Genomic DNA, 23,297 nt, shown 5'->3' on the forward strand with positions numbered 1-23,297 from the left:
CCGTACTGCGGTAGTGCGCGGCGCGCTAGCTACCGGTGCAGCATGCACTCATCTCGCGGGCAAGTGCACTGTCGGCACTGCTCGCGGATTCGCCTCCAAACACTGGCGATTGAGCGACGAGTGGTGCTGATGGACTTCGCCCATCGTACACCGATCTTGATCTATAAAATGACCGAGGTGCTCCTCTCTTCTTCCTCACACCTGGCCTCGCTTCTCCTTCTCCTTCCTTCTCCTCCATTTCTGTTTGCAGGAGCTCGAGACGAGGCTCTAATGGCGGAGGTGATGTCGGACCGGTACATGATCCTGATGTGCGGAGGGTTGGGGGCATTGCTGGGGTTCTCCGTGCTCTTGTGCGTGATGATCCTCGATGATCGTCGTGATGCTGCTGCTTGAGTGTTAGCTCTCCGCGGTGGCGGTGATCATGAGGATTAAGTGCGGTGTCGGGTGCTAACTGTTGTCAGTGTGCTGGAGGTAACTTGCACCCGAATAATTACCCACAAATCTCACCTTCAGAGATTGTGGTGTGCTAGGGAGGTGAATAGTTAGGTGCAAAATGTGCACGTGGATTTGCAATTAGTGCACGTGGTCGAGTGGTTGCGGTTGTCAGTCTGCTGTCGTGGTGCTGCGTGAATAAAAATCTATGTCGTGAAGAGATATACGCTGCAACAACTCAGGGAAAAATCTCACTTTAGAATTTACCAAGAGCGAAATCAGTTAATAAAATTAACAGCAGTAAAAACTACTCTCATTAATTGAAACCAAATATTTAATTCATCGCACAAATTTAGGATAACACGCATAAGTTGCAACAGATAACTAGATGTTGGGACAATAAACATAGCAGTAACGTCTACAATGAAAACGGCAAATAGACAGGGTCCTGAGAAAACGTCTCTAGTACTGGGGCACACTCTTCTTCTATCGGGGGAAGCGGATTGACTAGTCGATGAATGCATCTTTCCTGGTCGGGCCTTAGTGGTCTGCCAATAGCGATCTGAGGATTTAAATCAGCGAGGCTCTGGAGATAACCCATTACCCGCTGGGTCAAACGCTCTTGAGCGATGACATACTGGGCAAGGTTGGCCAGCACTGGGTCTCTCTCAATTCGCTCATCGGGAAAAGATGCTACTTCTTCGGGTGCTGCATGACTCGGGAAGTAATAATACCCTCGTTCGCTGGCATAGGGCACCGCAAATCGAAGGCGAGCAGGCGCTTCGTACGCAACAGCTTCTATGGCCATTTGCGGAGTCGGCATAGATATTCCCACGAAGGAGACTTCCGTCGGGTCTTGGCTTGGGTTTGCGGGAGGAATGTGCGCCACTGCCCAATCTTTCGAGGTGGAAGGGGTGATCCTCGATTTGAGCAACTCGTACTGGGGTGGATGGGTAGAACTCATGGTACTGCGGGTAAAGTCCCACAATACTTTAACAAAACTACCTGGGGTTGCATCTGGAGTTCTCAGATAGATACTAGGGCTCGGCATGGCAAGGAATGGCTGTGAGGGTTGTGCACAAGGTGAGGGGTACTTGGCAAGGTCACGAGGTGGGCTTTTGTTATAGCATCGAGGCTGGGTCATCTATCACAGTGAGAGGCAACTAGTTTGTCGGTTCTGCTCTTATGGGGTCGAGTTAATGCCCCAGATACACATATCTCACAAAAGTGACGTATTATTGTGGGTGTCGTTGGGGGTGGTGATACGTCCATTTTGCATCATGCTTTTATATCGATATTTATTGCATTATGGACTGTTGTTTCACTTTATGTCACAATACTTATGGCTCTTATCTCTTATTTTACAAGGTTTACATAAGGAGGTAGAATGCCGACACTTAGAATTCTGGGCTGGAAAAGGAGCAAATATTAGAGACCTATTCTGCGCAACTCCAAAAGTCCTGAAACTCCACGGAACATCTTAAAATAAATAAAGAAAAATCCTCGCCAAAGATGAAGGCCAGGGGGCCCACACCCTGCTCACGAGGGTGGGGGCCCCCAGGCGCCCCCTACCTCGTGGGCCCCCTGGTGGCTCTCCGACGTCCATCTTCTCCTATATGAGTCTTTCGATGAGAAAAAAATAAGAAGGAACTTTTCGGGACGAGACTCCGCCGCCACGAGGCGGAACCTTGGCGGAACCAATCTAGAGCTCCGGCAGAGCTGTTCTGCCGGGGATACTTCCCTCCGGGAGGGGGAAATCATCACCATCGTCATCACCAACGCTCCTCTCATCGGGAGAGGGCAATCTCCATCAACATCTTCACCAGCACCATCTCATCTCCAAACCCTAGTTCATCTCTTGTATCCAATTCTTGTCTCAAAGTCCGGGATTGGTGCTAGTAGGTTGCTAGTAGTGTTGATTACTCCTTGTAGTTGATGCTAGTTGGTTTATTTGGTGGAAGATCATATGTTCAGATCCTATATGCATATTATTACCCCTCTGATTATGAACATGAATATGCTTTGTGAGTAATTACGTTTGTTCCTGAGGACAAGGGAGAAGTCTTGCTATTAGTAGTCATGTGAATTTGGTATTCGTTTGATATTTTGATAAGATGTATGTTGTCTAGCCTCTAGTGGTGTTATGTGAACGTCGACTACATAACACTTCACCATTATTTGGGCCTAGAGGAAGGCATTGGGAAGTAATAAGTAGATGATGGGTTGCTAGAGTGACAGAAGCTTAAACCCTAGTTTATGCGTTGCTTCGTAAGGGGCTGATTTGGATCCATATGTTTCATGCTATGGTTAGGTTTACCTTAATACTTTTGTTGTAGTTGCGGATGCTTGCAATAGAGGTTAATCATAAGTGGGATGCTTGTTCAAGTAAGAACAGCACCCAAGCACCGGTCCACCCACATATCAAATTATCAAAGTATCGAACGCGAATCATATGAACGTGATGAAAACTAGCTTGACGATATTCCCATGTGTCCTCGGGAGCGCTTTTCCTATTATAAGAGTTTGTTCCGGCTTGTCCTTTGCTACAAAAGGATTGGGCCACCTTGCTGCACTTTATTTACTTTTGTTACTTGTTGCTCGTTACAATTTATCCTATCACAAAACTATCTGTTACCACTTATTTCAGTACTTGCAGAGAATACCTTGCTGAAAACCGCTTATCATTTCCTTCTGCTCCTCGTTGGGTTCGACACTCTTACTTATCGAAAGGACTACGATAGATCCCCTATACTTGTGGGTCATCAAGACTCTTTTCTGGCGCCGTTGCCGGGGAGTGTAGCGCCTTTGGTAGGTGGAATTTGGTAAGGAAAAATTTATATAGTGTGCTGAAATTTACTGTCACTTGTTACTATGGAAAGTAATTCTCTGAGGGGCTTGTTCGGGGTATCTTCACCCCGTCCAGTAGAGCAAAGAGTTGCTCCTCAACCTACTGAACCTATTGAAAATGAAACTCCTTTTGAATTTCCTTCGGGTATGATGGAAAAACTGCTAGCTAACCCTTTTACAGGAGATGGAACAAAGCATCCTGATGAGCACTTAATATATGTGGATGAAGTTTGTGGATTATTTAAGCTTGCAGGTATACCCGATGATGTTGCTAAGAAGAAGGTCTTCCCTTTATCTTTGAAGGGAGACGCATTGATATGGTATAGGCTATGTGATGATATGAGATCATGGACTATAAAAGATTGAAGTTGGAATTTCATCAAAAGTATTACCCTATGCATCTTGTTCATCGTGATCGCAATTATATATATAATTTCTGGCCTCGCGAAGGAGAAAGCATCGCTCAAGCTTGGGGGAGGCTTAAATCAATGTTATATTCATGCCCCAATCATGAGCTCTCGAGAGAAATAATTATGCAAAGTTTTTATGCTCGGCTTTCTGATAACAATCGCAACCATGCTCGATACTTCTTGTGCTGGCTCTTTTATGATGAAGACTATTGAATTCAGATGGAATTTATTGGATAGAATTAAACGCAACTCTGAAGATTGGGACCTCGACGAAGGTAAGGAGTCAGGTATGACACCTAAGTTTGATTGTGTTAAATCTTTTATGGATACCGATATTTTCCGTAAGTTTAGCACTAAATATGGACTTGACTCTGAGATAGTAGCTTCTTTCTGTGAATCTTTTGCTACTTATGTTGATCTCCCTAAGGAGAAGTGGTTTAAATATCATCCTCCCATAGAAGTAAAAGTAGCTGCACCTATTAAAGTTGAAGAAAAGACTGTCACTTATAATGATCCTATTGTTCCTACTTCTTATGTTGAGAAACCACCTTTCCCTGTTAGAATAAAGGATCATGCTAAAGCTTCAACTGTTGTTCGTAAAAGCAATATTAGAACTTATACACCTCCTGAGCAAGTTAAAGTAGAACCTAATATTGCTATTGTTAAAGATCTCTTGTCTGATAATATTGATGGGCATGTTATTCAGTTCGAAGGTGAAACTGCTAGAATTGCTAAACCTTGTGCTAAAGATAAACATAGACCTGTGGTAGGCGTGCCTGTTATTTCTGTTAAAATAGGAGATCATTGTTATCATGGCTTATGTGATATGGGTGCGAGTGCTAGTGTTATACCGCATACTTTATACGAAGAAATTAAGAATGAAATTGCACCTGCTGAGTTAGAAGGTATTGATGTCACAATTAAACTTGCCAATAGAGATACTATTTCACCAATTGGAATTGTTAGAGATGTTGAAGTCTTGTGTGGGAAAACTAAATATCCTGCTGATTTTCTTGTTCTTACTTCTCCGCAAGATAGCTTTTGTCCCATTATATTTGGTAGACCCTTCTTGAACACTGTTAATGCTAGGATAGATTGCAAAAAGAATGTTGTTACTATTGGCTTGGATGATATGGTTCATGAGTTTAATTTCTCTAAATTTAGTAAACAACATCGTGAGGAAGAATTACCTAGTAAGGATGAAATTATTGGTCTTGCTTCTATTGCCGTACCTCCTAGTGATCCTTTAGAACACTATTTGCTAGACCATGAAAATGATATGTTCATGAATGAAAGAAGGGAAATAGATGAAGTATTCTTTAAACAGGAACCTATTCTGCAACACAATTTGCCTGTTGAAATTTTAGGGGATCCTCCTCCACCCAAGGGTGATCCCGTGTTTGAGCTTAAACCTTTGCCTGATAATCTTAAATATGCTTATCTTGATGAAAAGAAGATATATCCTGTTATTATTAGTGCTAACCTTTCAGAGCATGAAGAAGAAAGATTATTGAAAACTCTGAAGAAGCATCGTGCTGCTATTGGATATACTCTTGATGATCTTAAGGGCATTAGTCCCACTCTATGTCAACATAAAATAAATTTGGAAGCAGATGCCAAACCAGTTCGTGATCCTCAACGACGTCTGAATCCTAAAATGAAAGAAGTGGTAAGAAAAGAAATACTCAAGCTTCTGGAGGCAGGTATAATCTATCCCGTTGCTGATAGTGAGTGGGTAAGTCCTGTCCATTGTGTCCCTAAGAAGGGAGGTATTACTGTTGTTCCTAATGATAAAGATGAATTGATTCCACAAAGAATTATCACAGGTTATAGGATGGTAATTGATTTCCGCAAATTAAATAAAGCTACTAAGAAAGATCATTACCCCTTACCTTTTATTGATCAAATGCTAGAAAGATTATGCAAACATACACACTATTGCTTTCTAGATGGTTATTCTGGTTTCTCTCAAATACCTGTGTCGGCTAGAGATCAATCAAAGACTACTTTTACATGCCCTTTTGGTACTTTTGCTTATAGACGTATGCCTTTTGGTTTATGTAATGCACCTGCTACCTTTCAAAGATGCATGATGGCTATATTCTCTGACTTTTGTGAAAAGATTTGTGAGGTTTTCATGGACGATTTTTCCGTCTATGGTTCCTCTTTTGATGATTGCTTGAGCAATCTTGATCGAGTTTTGCAGAGATGTGAAGAAACTAATCTTGTCTTGAATTGGGAAAAGTGCCACTTTATGGTTAATGAAGGTATTGTCTTGGGGCATAAAGTTTCTGAAAGAGGTATTGAAGTTGATAAAGCCAAGGTCGATGCTATTGAAAAGATGCCATGTCCCAAGGACATCAAAGGTATAAGAAGTTTCCTTGGTCACGCCGGATTTTACAGGAGGTTCATTAAGGACTTCTCAAAAATTTCTCGGCCTCTGACTAATTTATTGCAAAAAGATATACCATTTGTCTTTGATGATGATTGTGTAGAAGCATTTGAAATACTTAAGAAAGCATTAGTCTCTGCACCTGTTGTTCAGCCACCTGATTGGAATTTACCCTTTGAAATTATGTGTGATGCTAGTGATTATGCTGTAGGTGCTGTTCTAGGGCAAAGAGTTGATAAGAAATTAAATGTTATTCATTATGCTAGTAAGACTCTAGACAATGCTCAAAGAAATTATGCTACTACTGAAAAAGAGCTTTTAGCAGTTGTATTTGCTTGTGATAAGTTCAGACCTTATATTGTTGATTCTAAAGTAACTATTCACACTGATCATGCTGCTATTAAATACCTTATGGAAAAGAAAGATGCTAAACCTAGACTTATTAGATGGGTTCTCTTGCTACAAGAATTTGATTTGCATATTGTTGATAGAAAGGGAGCTGAGAACCCCGTTGCAGACAACTTGTCTAGGTTAGAGAATGTTCTTGATGACCCACTACCTATTAATGATAGCTTTCCTGATGAACAATTAAATGTTATAAGTACTTCTCGTAGTACTCCATGGTATGCTGATTATGCTAATTATATTGTTGCTAAGTTTATACCACCTAGCTTCACATACCAGCAAAAGAAAAAGTTTTTCTATGACTTGAGACATTACTTTTGGGATGACCCACATCTTTATAAAGAAGGAGTAGATGGTGTTATTAGACGTTGTGTACCTGAGCATGAACAGGAACAGATCCTACGCAAGTGTCATTCCGAGGCTTATGGAGGACACCACGCTGGAGATAGAACTGCACATAAGGTATTGCAATCTGGTTTTTATTGGCCTACTCTCTTCAAGGATGCCCGTAAGTTTGTCTTGTCTTGTGATGAATGTCAAAGAATTGGTAATATTAGTAGACGTCAAGAAATGCCTATGAATTATTCTCTTGTTATTGAACCGTTTGATGTTTGGGGCTTTGATTATATGGGACCTTTTCCTGCCTCTAATGGATACACACATATTTTAGTTGCTGTTGATTACGTTACTAAGTGGGTAGAAGCTATTCCAACTAGTAGTGCTGATCATAACACTTCTATTAAAATGCTTAAGGAAGTTATTTTCCCGAGGTTTGGAGTCCCTAGATATTTAATGACTGATGGTGGTTCACACTTTATTCATGGTGCTTTCCGTAAAATGCTTGCTAAATATGATGTTAATCATAGAATTGCATCTCCTTATCACCCACAGTCTAGTGGTCAAGTAGAGTTGAGCAATAGAGAGCTCAAATTAATTTTGCAAAAGACTGTTAATAGGTCTAGAAAGAATTGGTCCAAGAAACTTGATGATGCATTATGGGCTTATAGAACTGCATATAAAAATCCTATGGGTATGTCTCCGTATAAAATGGTTTATGGAAAAGCATGTCACTTACCTCTCGAACTAGAACATAAGGCATATTGGGCTATTAAAGAGCTCAACTATGATTTTAAACTTGCCGGTGAGAAGAGGTTATTTGATATTAGCTCACTTGATGAATGGAGAACCCAAGCTTATGAAAATGCCAAGTTGTTTAAAGAAAAAGTTAAAAGATGGCATGACAAAAGGATACAAAAGCGTGAGTTTAATGTAGGTGATTATGTATTGCTATACAACTCTCGTTTAAGATTTTTTGCAGGAAAACTTCTCTCTAAATGGGAAGGCCCCTATGTTATCGAAGAGGTCTATCGTTCTGGTGCCATAAAAATCAACAACTTCGAGGGCACAAATCCGAAGGTGGTAAACGGTCAAAGAATCAAACATTATATCTCAGGTAATCCCATAAATGTTGAAACCAATATTATTGAAACCGTAACCCCGGAGGAATACATAAGGACACTTTCCGGAACGTTTCAGACTCCGAAAAGGAATAGGTATGTGGTACGGTAAGTAAACCGACTCCAAAACAATTTTTAAGGCAATATTTCTCCGTTTTGGAATATTTAGAAAAATAGAAAAATAAGTAGCAGTCCGGGAAGGACACGAGGGCCCCACGAGGGTGGTGGGCGCGCCCTACGCCTCTGGGCGCCCCCCTACCTCGTGAGCACCTCGTGTGCCTTCCAGACTTCGTTTTCTTGCACGTTTGTCAGTAAAAATTTATATAACCTCCCGAAGGTTTTGACTCCCGTATCACGCAAATATCCTCTGTTTTCGTTTCGAGCTGTCCCGTTGCAGATTAAATCAACATGTCTTCCCAGGATTCGGAAGGAGAAAGCTATGTGGATGATTACTTAGCAAATCCAAGGTCTATGGAGATGTGGAACACGATGGATGGACCACGAAGGAAGAAGAGGACTATGAACCCAAGGGGAAGGAGGAGACGAGCTCAGATGAAGATGAAGCACCATTACCTCAACCTGGGGACATGCACGTGGAGTTCAAAAAGTCAAGTCTCCCTGATAGGGTAAAGAAACCCAAGTTCGAGTTTATCCCTTTTCGTCTCTTGCAGGAAAATAAGCAGGACCTATGCAAAAAGATATTAACCCTGGAGTGGGAGATTGATGATCTGAGGGATCAAAATGCCGTCCTCAAGCGCAAATTAAGGGAGAAGCCTAAGCCATCAACTAAGCCAACATCACCACCACCTTCTTCACCGACAAAGGAGATATAATCACATGGGTATGGGCACTCCCCTTGGCAACTGCCAAGCTTGGGGGAGGTGCCCCGGTATCGTATCACCATCACAACTCCTATCTTTATCGTTTTTCTTAGTTCGATCCTATTAGTAGTATCTTGATCTAGTAGAATAAAGTTTATGGCATGATCTAGTTTTGAGTTTGCTTTATGATCTCTCTTTGTAATCGAGTCCGTGAGCTATATATAATAAAGATTAGTGTTGAGTCAAGGGCTTGATTATTTTGCCATGATCTTGGGTGAATAAAAGAAAAGAGAAAAAGAATAAAAAGAAACAAAAAGTTCATATTGATCTTATTGAGAGTAATGACTTCACATAGAAAGAGTATGATGATTAAAAGTTGTTGGGAGTTGGCAGACATAGCTTTGGTCATTGTTGCAATTAATAGGAAGTAATAAGGAAAGAGAGGTTTTCACATATAGATATATTATCATTGACATCTTTTATGATTGGGAGCACTCATTAAAATATGACATGCTAAAGAGTTGATGTTGGACAAGGAAGACAACGTAATGAGTTATGTCTTTCTTATATCTGAGATAAAGTATGTTGTCATGGATCCTCTAACTTGTTGAGCTTGCCTTTCCCCCTCATGCTAGCCAAATTCTCAGCACCAAGTAGAAATACTACTTGTGCTTCCAAATACCCTTAAACCAGTTTTGCCATGAGAGTCCACCATATCTACCTATGGATTGAGTAAGATCCTTCAAGTAAGTTGTCATCGGTGCAAAGCAATAAAAATTGCTCTAAATATGTATGATTGATTGGTGTGGGAGAAATAAGCTTTATACGATCTTGTGATGTGGAAGTAATAAAAGCGACGGACTGCATAATAAAGGTTCATATCACAAGGGGCAATATAAAGTGACGTTCTTTCGCATTGAGATTTTATGCATCCAACCATAAAAGCGCATGGCAACCTCTGCTTCCCTCTGCGAAGGGCCTATCCTTTATTATTATCTTCTACCTTATGCAAGAGTCATGGTGATCTTCACCTTTTCTTTTTCATTTTATCCTTTGGCAAGCTCAGCATGTTGGAAAGAACATGATATATATATATATATATATATATATAATTGGATGTAGGGGAGCATGAACCATTATTGTTGACATTACCCTTGAGGTAAAAGGTTGTGGGGCAAAACTATAAGCCCCTATCTTTCTCTGTGTCCGATTAAAACTCCGTAACCACAAGTATTGCGTGAGTGTTAGCAATTATGGAGGACTAAATGATAGTTGAGTATGTGGACTTGCTTTTTAGCTCTGACATAGACTCTTTCCGATGTTATGATAAATTGCAATTGCTTCAATGACTGAGATTATAGTTTGTCGGAGCCCAATAAGGTTTATGATTTATACTTTTGCATTGTGAATAGATCATCACTTGAACATAAGTAATCATATGACAAAATCTATATATGTTGCTGTTATGAGAATAATCATGATGCCTTCATGTCCGTATTTTATTTTTATCGACGCCTCTACCTCTAAACATGAGGACATATTTATTGTTATCGGCTTTTCGCTTGAGGACAAGCGAGGTCTAAGCTTGGGGGAGTTGATACGTCCATTTTGCATCATGCTTTTATATCGATATTTATTGCATTATGGACTGTTATTTCACTTTATGTCACAATACTTATGGCTATTCTCTCTTATTTTACAAGGTTTACATAAGGAGGGAGAATGCCGGCAGCTGGAATTCTGGGCTGGAAAAGGAGCAAATATTAGAGACCTATTCTGCGCAACTCCAAAAGTCCTGAAACTCCACGGAACATCTTAAAATAAATAAAGAAAAATCCTCGCCAAAGATGAAGGCCAGGGGGCCCACACCCTGCTCACGAGGGTGGGGGGCGCCCCCCTAGGGCGCCCCCCTACCTCGTGGGCCCCCTGGTGGGCTCTCCGACGTCCATCTTCTCCTATATGAGGTCTTTCGATGAGAAAAAAATAAGAAGGAACTTTTCGGGACGAGACTCCGCCGCCACGAGGCGGAACCTTGGCGGAACCAATCTAGAGCTCCGGCAGAGCTGTTCTGCCGGGGATACTTCCCTCCGGGAGGGGGAAATCATCACCATCGTCATCACCAACGCTCCTCTCATCGGGAGAGGGCAATCTCCATCAACATCTTCACCAGCACCATCTCATCTCCAAACCCTAGTTCATCTCTTGTATCCAATTCTTGTCTCAAAGTCCGGGATTGGTGCTAGTAGGTTGCTAGTAGTGTTGATTACTCCTTGTAGTTGATGCTAGTTGGTTTATTTGGTGGAAGATCATATGTTCAGATCCTATATGCATATTATTACCCCTCTGATTATGAACATGAATATGCTTTGTGAGTAATTACGTTTGTTCCTGAGGACAAGGGAGAAGTCTTGCTATTAGTAGTCATGTGAATTTGGTATTCGTTTGATATTTTGATAAGATGTATGTTGTCTAGCCTCTAGTGGTGTTATGTGAACGTCGACTACATAACACTTCACCATTATTTGGGCCTAGAGGAAGGCATTGGGAAGTAATAAGTAGATGATGGGTTGCTAGAGTGACAGAAGCTTAAACCCTAGTTTATGCGTTGCTTCGTAAGGGGCTGATTTGGATCCATATGTTTCATGCTATGGTTAGGTTTACCTTAATACTTTTGTTGTAGTTGCGGATGCTTGCAATAGAGGTTAATCATAAGTGGGATGCTTGTTCAAGTAAGAACAACACCCAAGCACCGGTCCACCCACATATCAAATTATCAAAGTATCGAACGCAAATCATATGAGCGTGATGAAAACTAGCTTGACGATATTCCCATGTGTCCTTGGGAGCGCTTTTCCTGTTATAAGAGTTTGTTCCGGCTTGTCCTTTGCTACAAAAAGGATTGGGCCACCTTGCTGCACTTTATTTACTTTTGTTACTTGTTGCTCGTTACAATTTATCTTATCACAAAACTATCTGTTACCACTTATTTCAGTACTTGCAGAGAATACATTACTGTAAACCGCTTATCATTTCCTTCTGCTCCTCATTGGGTTCGACACTCTTACTTATCGAAAGGACTACGATAGATCCCCTATACTTGTGGGTCATCAGGTGGTTTTTGGTAGCTATGTCCGGAATTAAAAATGTAACCGTACGCCAACATACTTATGCATGGCTACTATTTAAAATAGGGGCGCACAAGCAGACAACATTTAATTATGGCGGTACAAGATCACACAATTACAGGGCGTGGACATACTAAGACTCGGTACTACTCGAGTGACTTAGTCTACCTTGTTTATATCTAAGCGGGCGTGCCTTGTGGACGTCGAGGCTTCTCCATGGGCTTCACCATTGGGGTTAGCTGGATGGAGTTGAGGGGCTGCAGGGTCGGGTAGCAATGATAACCATCGCGGGGATTGTTGGCCACAATCCCGTTGGAGCGTGTTCCCAAAAGGCGACGAAGTACTTCTGGGGACACCAAAGTATTTTGGTCGATGGCTGGGGCAGACCTCAAGGACTTGATCGGTTGTCCGAATAGCACGACTGGGTTGTCGGCGTCGGGCTCATCTTCTCCTCTTGCAGGGGCTCGGCGAACCAGTTCTCCACGGGCTACGATCAGATCAAGGGTGATTTGATCGAACAGTTCCTCTAGTGCACTTACATAGCGCACCAGATGCAACAATGCAGGATCCGTCTCGTGATCTCCGTTGGCAACCTGGGGTGGCCTACCATACCCGTCACGGCTGGGGTAGTAGTAGAACGAGCGACAGTTAATTCTGGGCGACAAGTGCCGGAGTTGAACTATAGCCTCTCGAGCAGCTAGTTGGATGGCTTGTGGCTCAAAGGAAGTTGTCCTTCCGGTGAACCTATAGGGGCGTTCTGGCAATAGAACCCTACCATAGACGTGCACAGTGGCCCAGAATTGACGGCTCTCACCGCTCATGGGCCCTTGGTACACAACATATTCTAGGGGCTCTTCTAATGCAAAGGCACGACGGGTGAGGTTTGCTAGCACGGTCACAAAACCTCTAATGTTGGTTGTTGTGGTCTCATTGTGCACAATGGGGCCAGGCATTATGGCTCGGTTTGGGGTAGAGGCTGTGTTGTGCTGGGTTGAGGCTAGCGTGCCCTTTTTATAGAAAAAGGGGGCGGAGTCTTCATTCGCACGCTTGCGAAAGAGACAATTTAGGTGTCGGTCACTAGCGCGTGATCGACAGGCTAGGCTGATAGGTTGGGCACCGACTGCCAAAAGGTGTCGGGGTCACTATGTGGCTATCTTACATGAGAAGCTTGGCCGGGGTTAGGTTAAGGTCTGGTGGGTTGATTAACCTAGGTTTATTGACCTGGCCAAGATAGGATTAGCCAACGGTCAGCTTGGCTCTGATACCAAGGTTGTCAGGACTGGATTTTCGGGATATCATTTTCCCAAAAAATTGGTCCTTGTGCTCACCAGCCCCAGGATTACTGTTAGCTGATGAGGCACAACTTGATACATAAATTCCAAGCAAAATACAAAATATGTAGTACAAGACCATTCTGGCCTATGAGTACAACACAAGGTTTCTAGTGGCTGATGGCGGAAGCGGTTTGTGGTACATCAGTGCCTATGGGACTCCATTTCCCACAGGAACAGCTGACCTGGATAATTCCTATCTTCGTGAGGCTGCTATCACCATTGCGTAGGTTCCGGGGATGTCATCGCAATGCTCCTCTCCATGCAAGAAATCTGGCCAAGACAATAGCCACGGACAAGCCAGTGAGTACTTTGAATGTACTCGCAAATATTATGAACACAAGTATAATATAACAAATAATAATCATGCTCTGAAATATTCTATGATCACAACGTCAGTCACGAAATAAAAGTCCATGATGCATGCAAGCAGGTTATTCATATACAACATGAATATGCAATAAGGGAGTAGAAATAGAATGCACCGATCGGGTGTCTGAAGCGATGCCTCGAAAGGATAATAATATAAAGCATGCCTCAGTCGGGTGTTTGAGCGACACCACATAAAGGGCTTATAAATAAAAGAAATAACAAGCATGCCATAGTCAGGCGTCTGTGCGATGCCACATAAAGGCCTTATAAATAATTTAAATAACAAGCATGCCACAGTCGGGCGTCTGAGCGACACCACATAAAGGGCTTATAAATAAAAGAAATAACAAGCATGCCACAGTCGGGCGTCTGTGCGACGGCACATAAAGGGCTTATAAATAATTTAAATAGCAAGCATGCCACAGTCGGGCGTCTGAGCGACACCACATAAAGGGCTTATAACAGAATAATCACAGTGAATATCCAGGATGTAGAACTATCCCGGGGATACTCAATAATTCAAATAATGTAAATGGTTAGTCCATAATAATGATAATCATAATCATCATGAGTCACAAGTCATGATGCATGTACTGGTTTAGCAAATTTTCCTCCAAAGACCGACACTAAGACCGACACTTGACCCATCCCAGATTATAGTCCTTAACCATGGACGCGGCTATTCGAATAGATATAATCTCTGCAGAGGGTGTACTCTTTACCCATGAGTAACGGATTCCTTTAGTCCATCGGGACTAATTTCGTCTACGGTCTTTTAATTGAAAACACACCTGACCGCAGACACCAGCCTAACTTACCGGTGCCTGGAATCACCCACGACACCCGTTAAGCGAAACTCTAAGTGGGGAGGCTACAACCTCGACTAGCATGGGATCACAAAATTTATAATGCGCGCAAACTAGGGGAGCTACCTCCTCGGCTCCAACCGGAAACACCCATGCCCCCGGACCAGGTGGCATGCCTACCGGATGCAGCCGGTATCTTCCATCGTGGCCTCTCTATACGGTGTGTGCTAGGAAGGGGTTGACAACTTACTGAACCATACCCTACCTATGGCAGGGACAAGTGGTAGTACGAAACAAGTATGGGGGTTACTGGAACAAGACTCGATCTATGGTCGACTCAGGAGGTTAAAGCATTTCCTGCATGATAAAGCATAAGAAATATATTTCACACCAATCAGACAGAATCACCACTCATCATACCTCACCATGCCTTACCGGACATAACCGTCTCGACAAAGAACTAGAGACAGGCTCGTGTCTACCCAAGACAGAGACTTTCCTGGATTCCTTCCGGTAGGCATGAAAGGCATACGAGGGTGATTACTATCACAAGCATATCAAATTCCAACAGCAAGGAATTTTCATTATGCACTCATGAGTATGATCATATCATCACATAAAATAACGAATACTTCGTGTCAAGGTGGTGTTGTAACCGTATCAAACAACACACAACAATATTATGCTAGGGTTCAGAATGCTTGCCTTCCAAGAGTATGTAGGTGGGGTGCACTTTTCGAAAGTTGTCTCCCTCTCCAAAATCCTATTTAAGAAAATTTCAAATTAACACATAGTTTCAAAACAGTACAAAAAAGTTGTTCAGAAAATTTTCAAATAAATATGAAAATAAACTAGACAAAATTTGAGAAATAACAGAAAAAGAATCAAACCAACTGGACTTATATTTAAAAAGTTATAGCCAGTCAAAGTTTAGTCAAAAATCTGTTTTTAATAAAAAACAGAAAAAGAGAAACAGTTCGTGGGCTTACGTTTTCCCCTTAGCGAAGACGTATTCGGTGGAATACGCTTCCACTTAAGCCAGCACGGGTCGACTCGTGGGTCACTGATAGTGGGTCCCTTGGGCCCACTGGTCAGGTTTGACCAGTCGCCACGCCTCCTTCCTCCTCTGTCTGAGCGGAGGCGGAGCTCCGGCGACCAACGTCGGCGATTGGCGGCTCCTCGCGGGGCTCCGACGGCGGGAACATGTTCACCGCACTAGGATGATCCTCCCGGTGGTCGAGAGGGTCGCGGAGACGAAGGGGGTCGCCGGCGGCGAGCTCTGCGGCGGACGGCATCTTCGGGAACAATTGGGTCTTGGCCTATTGTGGCTCCCAGTCGAAGCTGAGAGGTTGGGTAGCTCCACACGGTCGAGGGGAGTCGGATGGTGGCGCTGGAAGGACTAGGAAGGCCCTGCTCGTGATGGACGGGGCCGGAGTGTGGCGGCGGCCGAACTGACCGGAGACAAGGAAGAAGGTCTCCCTCCGTCGATTGCTGACTGTGGGGGCTCTAGAGGGATGGCCTGAGGTCGCCTGATGGTCTGGACGAGCTCGGGGTCCCTATTTATAGCGTAACTAGGTTGGTTCCACGGCAGGTGGGGATAAGATCGACGGTGAGCTGCTTCTGTGGCCGTAGACGACATGGCGATGCATGGGGCGGCTTGGAGGAGCGAATGGATGAGCTCGGGCTGTTCAGGGGCGAGATGGTGCGCGGTTGTGGCTCGGGCGGCGCCGTCTATGGCAGGAGCCTGCTGCGGCCGTCCGCTAGCTGCCATGACCGACCTGACGGTGGCGCTGCGGGGCTCCAGGGGTGGCTTGGATGGTTCTGATGAGTGGATGAGGACAGGGCGTGGCCCTGCGGGCGAGCAAAGGCCAGGGGCGCAAGGGTGAGCGAACGCGGCGACTCGGGCGCACACACGCACACCATGTGCTTGGCAAAATGCCAAGGCAAGTTAGAGGCTAGGATTAGGCTGGAAATCAATAGGGCTAGATTAGAGGTAGCTAGGAGATTAGTGGACATGGCTGCTGGGTCAGGGGATCAAGTCCACATTGTAAACTAAAAACTATGCCAAAACTGGCCACGCACACAAGGTGCTCGACAGAATGCCATGGGCACCTGGGCATCTCTTCTGGTAGCCAAAATCTCCAGATCAGAGTCTCCTTACATGTAGGTGATGGTGGCAAGGTTAGTTTGGCAAAACCAGAAACTTGTTAGTGCAAGTTTTTGAGAAAACCAAATCTAGACAGAAAATAAAGGTCATTAATGCATGGACCAAAAATAATCAAATGGTTCCCAAATCCTGGACTTAAGGGTTTGGTAGGGTGTACTTCAAGCAGGACAAATCCCAAGGCAACAAGAGCAAGATAAAATATGGTTGCAGTATAAATCATCAAACTGGACCAGAATGAAGATGAGGATGGTTTGCTCAAATTTTTCAAAGAACACCAATGGGTTTTTGCGTAAAGTTGAATTATACACTACTACTAACATCCCCAAATTTTGGTGGAATTTTTAAATAAGTTTATCAAAGCGTTGTAGTGCAAAAGGGACTCCAAAGCTTATGAAAAACCACTTTAAAAGAAATAAAGCTCAGGAAAAATATTTGTAGAAATAATTCCACTGATAGAAGAAATGTTCTTGGGAAGATATACAAGTCCAACAATATTTTTGAAAGGTTTTTACTTAGGGTGAAAACTCCACAATTCAGGAGAAAAGAGTGGTTCTGAATTAAAAGAAAATCCAGAAAATAAAAATTTAATTTACCATGGCAAAATTTTAATTAATAAATCATGGTTAAATTTTTGGGGTGTTACACAAGTAGAGGCATGCTATGGACACTCTATTTGTCTATGTATTCACACATGTACTAAGTTTCTGGTTAATACAATTCTAGAATGAATAATAAACATTTATCATGATATAAGAAAATACAAAAAACAACTTTATTATTGCCTCTAGGACATATTTTCTTCACTCTCCTCTCTCTTCATTAGAAGAGGCCAACAAACATCAGCTTTTAAGTATGATGTTGGATGGTCGGCGCCCCGCCGGATGTTCGCAGACACGTCCAGATGTGTCCATAGATATTTGATGATGTTCATATGGTGACTAGGGTTGGAGATGCCCTAGGCATCCATCTTGGTCCCCTTCTGCTATCAGAAACCTCCCTCCTTCCCCTTGTCACCCACTAGCGGAGTTAGCCCACTGGGCCTAGGCAAACCAAGAGCGGGAACTGATCATATTATTATTATTATTATTATTATTATTTAGGCCTTGCAACCCAAGGTGGCCCATTCCCTGAGCGGGTTGTGCCCCACCCGACCACCCCTAGCTCCGCCACTAGTGTCACCCACTCCTGGCGAAAGGGGGAGCCTACCCACCATCGCTCGGCCTCCTCCCTCCTATCCTCTTGCCATCGCCGGCAAAGCCCGAGCGGGTGCCAGTGAAGGTGGCGATGGGGCGTTTCTCGTTTTTATAGCTCGTGGAGAGGCTTGGCTGGTGAAGCGGGGGTGGCGGCGGTGTGTGACGCTCAGTGAAGTGGCGCAAGTGGGTGTTGGGCACGGAGGTGCGGCGGCGTGGTACTGTGCCGAGATGTTGGACGGCTGCAACAGGGTATGTTCGTTGTGACAGTGACTACACGGTGAGGGCATGGCCCAGATCTTGTGGTGCTGTGACGGCGGGGCGGCGCGGCGGCCACCTCTCGCTGGCGTGCTTCTCAGGGCCGTTGCGACTGCGGGGATCAGGACTGATTCAGAGTTTGGCGGCGTTGCTCCGAGGTGCGATCTATGGATGCCTGCTTGAGCTAGATGGCATGTATGTGCAGCGGCGGCGGTGGATTTTCTGGCCGGGCCAACATCGATGGCCATGATCCCTTGTGTAGATACTCAAATGACAACGTCGGCCTGCTACATCCTAATATGGTGGTTCTTTGCTCCGGCACACAAGTGAGAACATGGTCTTGCGCTGTTGGATGATTGGCGCGACGAGACATGAGATCTTGGATCTTTAGATGTGGTGCCAACGACGAATATGTATTGCTGCCCGATCTTGGATCTTGGATCTTCAGATCTAGAACGACGGAGCATGAGTTGGGATTTTGGTGGTGCCGGTGACCTTTCTCGCTCAATTTTCGTTACAAATGTGTGTCGACGACCTTCGTTGTTCATAGCTTTTGGTGGCGACAGACTCTTGTCGCAACTGGACTGAGTGCTTGTGTGAGTGCGTGACATCTCACATCAAGACCGTGCTAGGTACACAACTGGTGGGATCATCGAAAGTGGTGGCGACAACATATGATGACTTTGATTTGATGGTGCTTCTCAAGTACCGGTCTAGAGCTCCAGGGTGAAAACCGAAGGTCTAACTTTCAATGATTGGATCTTGCGAGGGTGTCGCTTGTGCGTTTTTTTTTTTCACGTAGGCGTTGATATTGGGGACCTTTTCGTTGTACTTGTGAGGTCAAGAGATGGTTGATGCGTATATGATCGTCTTTGTAGCTCGTTGATCAATGTTTTGATCGCTTCAGTTTTTTCTTTTCTTTTCTTATTACCCCATCTTCGATCTTGTATGGCTTTGCTAGTTGCCCATGTGATTTTTGTATGTGCATTGATATTGACTGTGTATATTTTAACTATGCAGAGACTATATGTCCTCATTGTGTTTGTATTTCTTTTTATTTGCGGGGTGTTGTATTGCTTTGATACTTCATCTTAAATTAATATAAAATCAAGCCTTTGTAAAAAGTAAATCTACACCCTTTGCATAACGAAAGAAAATAAGCATGTGATGTTCCTCCTTCTCCCCAATCTTTGCATGATCCTTCTTCCTTCCCTCTCCCGAAATATCCCCCTTTCTTTATTTAATACTTTCTTGTTACTTCTGCCGTATTTAGAATTTTGAAGTGCAAAGCAGTAAATTGATCAGGTACCGAGGGTTTCGGCCTCCCGTGCTCTTTATCTACCAAGCTCCAGGGGGCGACCATCACCAACCAGGTGCTCGAGGAGGTCGATCGATGGCGTCGGAGAAAGACGCGGCGCTCGCCGCCGTGCCCAACGACAACCCCACCATGTGAGACCCTACCCTGTACCCCTCTCTCCTCCTCTCGCAAGGCCCGCACCCGCACCAATCCGTTGCTATCTTAATTGTTCCGGCGCTGACTGCTCGATCTGTCGGATTGCGCTTCGCTGGCAAAAGCCGTGACATTATAGATTTTGGTGGTTTGAGATGTTGCGATTTGTCACTACTGTCTCGAGTAATTGTGCGGGGATTGATGAATTTGTAGTATTTGAAATGGGTAATGCGGGAACTGTACATGATGTGCGGTTTCAGTACTACTAGGTGTGAGGAGGAGGAGGTTAGCCTTGATAGACAGGTGGTACCTCGAAAGGACACCTTTCGATATTTGGGGTCAATGTTGCAGGAGGATGGGGGTATTGATGAAGATGTGAACTATCGAATCAAAGCCGGATGGATGAAGTGGCGCCAAGCTTCTGGCATTTTCTGTGACAAGAGAGTGCCACAAAAGCTAAAAGGCAAGTTCTACAGGACGGCGGTTCGACCCGCAATGTTGTATGGCGCGGAGTGTTGGCCGACTAAAAGGCGATATGTTCAACAGTTAGGTGTGGCGGAGAAGCGTATGTTGAGATGGATGTGTGGCCACACAAGGAAGAATTGAGTCCGGAATGATGATATACGAGATAGAGTTGGGGTAGCACCAATTGAGGAGAAGCTTGTCCAACATCGTCTGAGATGGTTTGGGCATATTCAGCGCAGTCCTCCAGAAACTCCAGTGCATAGCGGACGACTAAAGCGTGCGGAGAATGTCAAGAAAGGGCGGGGTAGACCGAATTTGATATGGGAGGAGTTCGTTAAGAGAGACCTGAAGGATTGGAGTATCACCAAAGAGCTAGCTATGGACAGGGGTGCGTGAAAGTTTGCTATCCATGTGCCAGAGCCATGAGTTGGTTGCGAGATCTTATGGGTTTCACCTCTAGCCTACCCCAACTTGTTTGGGACTAAAGGCTTTTTTGTTGTTGTTGTTGTTGTTGAAATGGGTAGTGAAGGATCAGTGAACTAGTTTTGTCCCCAAGCTTCCCCAATGGATTGTGTGCTGCTGGATTGCTGGGAGATCATCAGTGATGCTATTATAACTCGTAGTCGTCGTATTCCTTTACCAACTTGAACATTTGCAACCTGCAAAACCGAGTGCAAATCGGAGCCTGTCCAGTAACGAAATAGAACTATATGGGACATTAGTGCAAGCCATTTGTTAACGAAATGGTTCACCGTGTTGGCTATTGATTTGCAGCAGTAGTCCACTTTTGGCTTCATCAGTTGAACTATACCGCTGCTGGTATTGTGCTTTTATGTTCATAGTAATTATCTTTGTAACTAATCTGAAATATTTGCTAAAACTTCAAAATTGACAACAGTAGCTTCATGTTTTGCTACTAATTTGTTAATGGAGGAGTAAGGAACATGCCCTGGGTTAATGGGACATATTGTACTGTTATCAACACTTAGTGCTAGTTATTTCCCAGTTACAGAATTGGCTTGCTGAATAGATCAACTATGCCTATAAGGATGTGAAGAAGTCAGTATTTAAATTATGTATAGCAAAGCCTTTGAGCAGGTGCATCAATTTCTGACATATATTGCATGTGCAGATTTGACAAGATCATCAAAAAGGAGATACCTTCTACAGTGGTGTATGAGGATGAGAAGGTATTGTGTAGTAATATTTGCCCTTTTCCATAGTCAGTTAGGACGGACAATATTTTAGTGATGATGACTGATGCAAGGTTGGACTATCAGTATTAATGAAATATCCTTCATTGAAACTAGAGTGGATGTACATACATTGAGTTCACTAGAGAAGAATGGGTTTTGTTAGAATATTACAGAGATGCAATTCATGCCATATAACCCCTTGAATAACTTGGGTTGTGTTGTATCAAGAGTTAGGTTATAAAGGATTACATACAGTTGCTTTAGGAACTAGGACGGTTTCATCTAGTTAATGAACTAGAGGGCTTGGCAACATAGCAGTTCAGCTATAATCATGGTTAGAAAATTGCTAGGCGTAAATTCCTAGTTTTGCGTATACCCGGCGCCTATCTTTCCCAAGCGCACACATATACATGCTCAGTATAAGTGCACGCCTAGCAGCACCTAAGCTAGGTGTTCTGTTGCCATGCTAGAGCCTAAGAATGCTTAAGCGCACACATATTAGTACTTTTTTTAATCATTGGCTATGACGATGTTACTACTTACTACTGTTGTTCAAGTCATTCTTGGACTGCACGTACCAATGGTTGGAATTCACAATATAGTTAAGCCTTAGTGGTTACCTGGCATTCTGAATCTTCCCTTTGTGTGGAGTTGTTGAGTTTTTTATTAATTTCAGATAAAAGTATGGAGTAACTGTTATAAATGGACCCATGGTTTACACTGAGACCATGCATTATGCTACTCATAGATGCCCGGACCCCATGTAGACACACAGCATGTACACAGAATTTTATGATAAGTGCATACCAAAAATTTAGTTGCCCCCCTCCATGTTCACTCACTTGCAGATTGGTATGGACCAATGGAAAATAGCGGTAAATTTCTAGTTCTGCCAGTTGATCCACTCATCCATGCCCTGCTATGAATTTGACATTAACATTCTTTGGAGGGCCTTACGCTATATACTTAAAAATACTTACATCTTTGAAGTCCAGTCTTCTGTTCTTATGTTTTTGGCTGAACACTTGAGTTTTGTTATTTCTTCTCTATACTGCATCTGCTACTGTACCATATACTTGAAAATAAATTTAATCCGTGGGTTCATTTTCCAGGTCCTCGCTTTCAGAGACATAAATCCTCAAGCTCCGACCCACATTGTAATCATTCCCAAAGTCAAGGATGGATTAACCGGCCTTTCAAAGGTAATGTTGAACTGTTCATCCATAATTGCAGTTTAAGTTTTCCAATTTAATCCAACTGCTCATCATATAGTAGATCCATTAAAGTTTCCTGGAATTTAATGTGCTTGGGAGAAAATGGTTTTCATTTATAATAATTTCTCCAGGCAGAAGAGAGGCATGTAGAGATACTTGGCTGCCTCCTCTACGCTGCAAAAGTTATCGCAAAGCAGGAAGGACTTGAAGATGGCTACCGTATTGTCATCAATGATGGCCCTAGTGGATGTATGCCCCCAGTTCAATGTGCTATTGGTTTTTAACACCTATTCTTTTTTTGCGGGGGTAACACCTATTCTTGTGCCCAGTTGTCCACCAATCACCTGATATCTATGTTTGCAGGTCAATCTGTTTACCACATCCATGTCCATCTCCTTGGAGGGAGGCAGATGAACTGGCCCCCAGGCTAAAGAAGCTCTTGGTTGTCGGTCAATCTTCATGGCAGCTATGTCCTTTGCATCTCAATCGAATAATTCCTGTAATTGACATAACAGTCTGTGCGAGGAACATTTGCTCTATCTATGGAATTGCCGAAACCATCCTGCTATGAATGTATGGACAAGAAACTTGAAGCTGAACTCGGCTCATTGATGTGTGTTCTGTTCTTTCTATTCAGTCTGCTATTTTACTTGTTTAGTACTCCCTCCGTCCCATAATATAAGAGCTTAGTGTCAAAAATGCTCTTATATTATGGATTGAAGGAGTAGTTCTGGTTACCGGTGTTACTTATATTCCTGTGATGCATCACGATCTTTATGTCTGCATGCTTGATCCTTGTTCGTGTCCATAGTACTTTAGTGATCTAAACGCTTTTATATTTCTTTACAAAGGGAGTACATCACTAGCCGAATGAACCTGCTGGTGTGTGCCCTCTCATATCAGGATGGTCTGCCTATGGTGTGAACATTTGACAGTGCTTTAGGGATCCTTTTCGGCAG

The 23,297-nt window shown here is 43.4% G+C and overlaps 1 protein-coding gene across 1 annotated transcript; it reads left to right on the forward strand.

Moving 5' to 3' along the window:
- The first annotated feature begins 17,822 nt into the window (after positions 1-17,822).
- LOC123085731 (14 kDa zinc-binding protein) lies at positions 17,823-22,970 on the forward strand. The gene is made up of 6 exons (XM_044507427.1): positions 17,823-18,171; positions 19,319-19,462; positions 21,061-21,118; positions 22,237-22,326; positions 22,470-22,587; positions 22,702-22,970. Exons 1-6 carry the CDS (start codon positions 18,044-18,046, stop codon positions 22,767-22,769), a joined length of 606 nt encoding a protein of 201 aa, XP_044363362.1. The 5' UTR covers positions 17,823-18,043; the 3' UTR covers positions 22,770-22,970.
- Positions 22,971-23,297: the final 327 nt, after the last annotated feature.

This window comes from Triticum aestivum, chromosome 4A (assembly GCF_018294505.1).
Source record: "Triticum aestivum cultivar Chinese Spring chromosome 4A, IWGSC CS RefSeq v2.1, whole genome shotgun sequence".
Lineage (NCBI taxonomy): Eukaryota > Viridiplantae > Streptophyta > Magnoliopsida > Poales > Poaceae > Triticum > Triticum aestivum.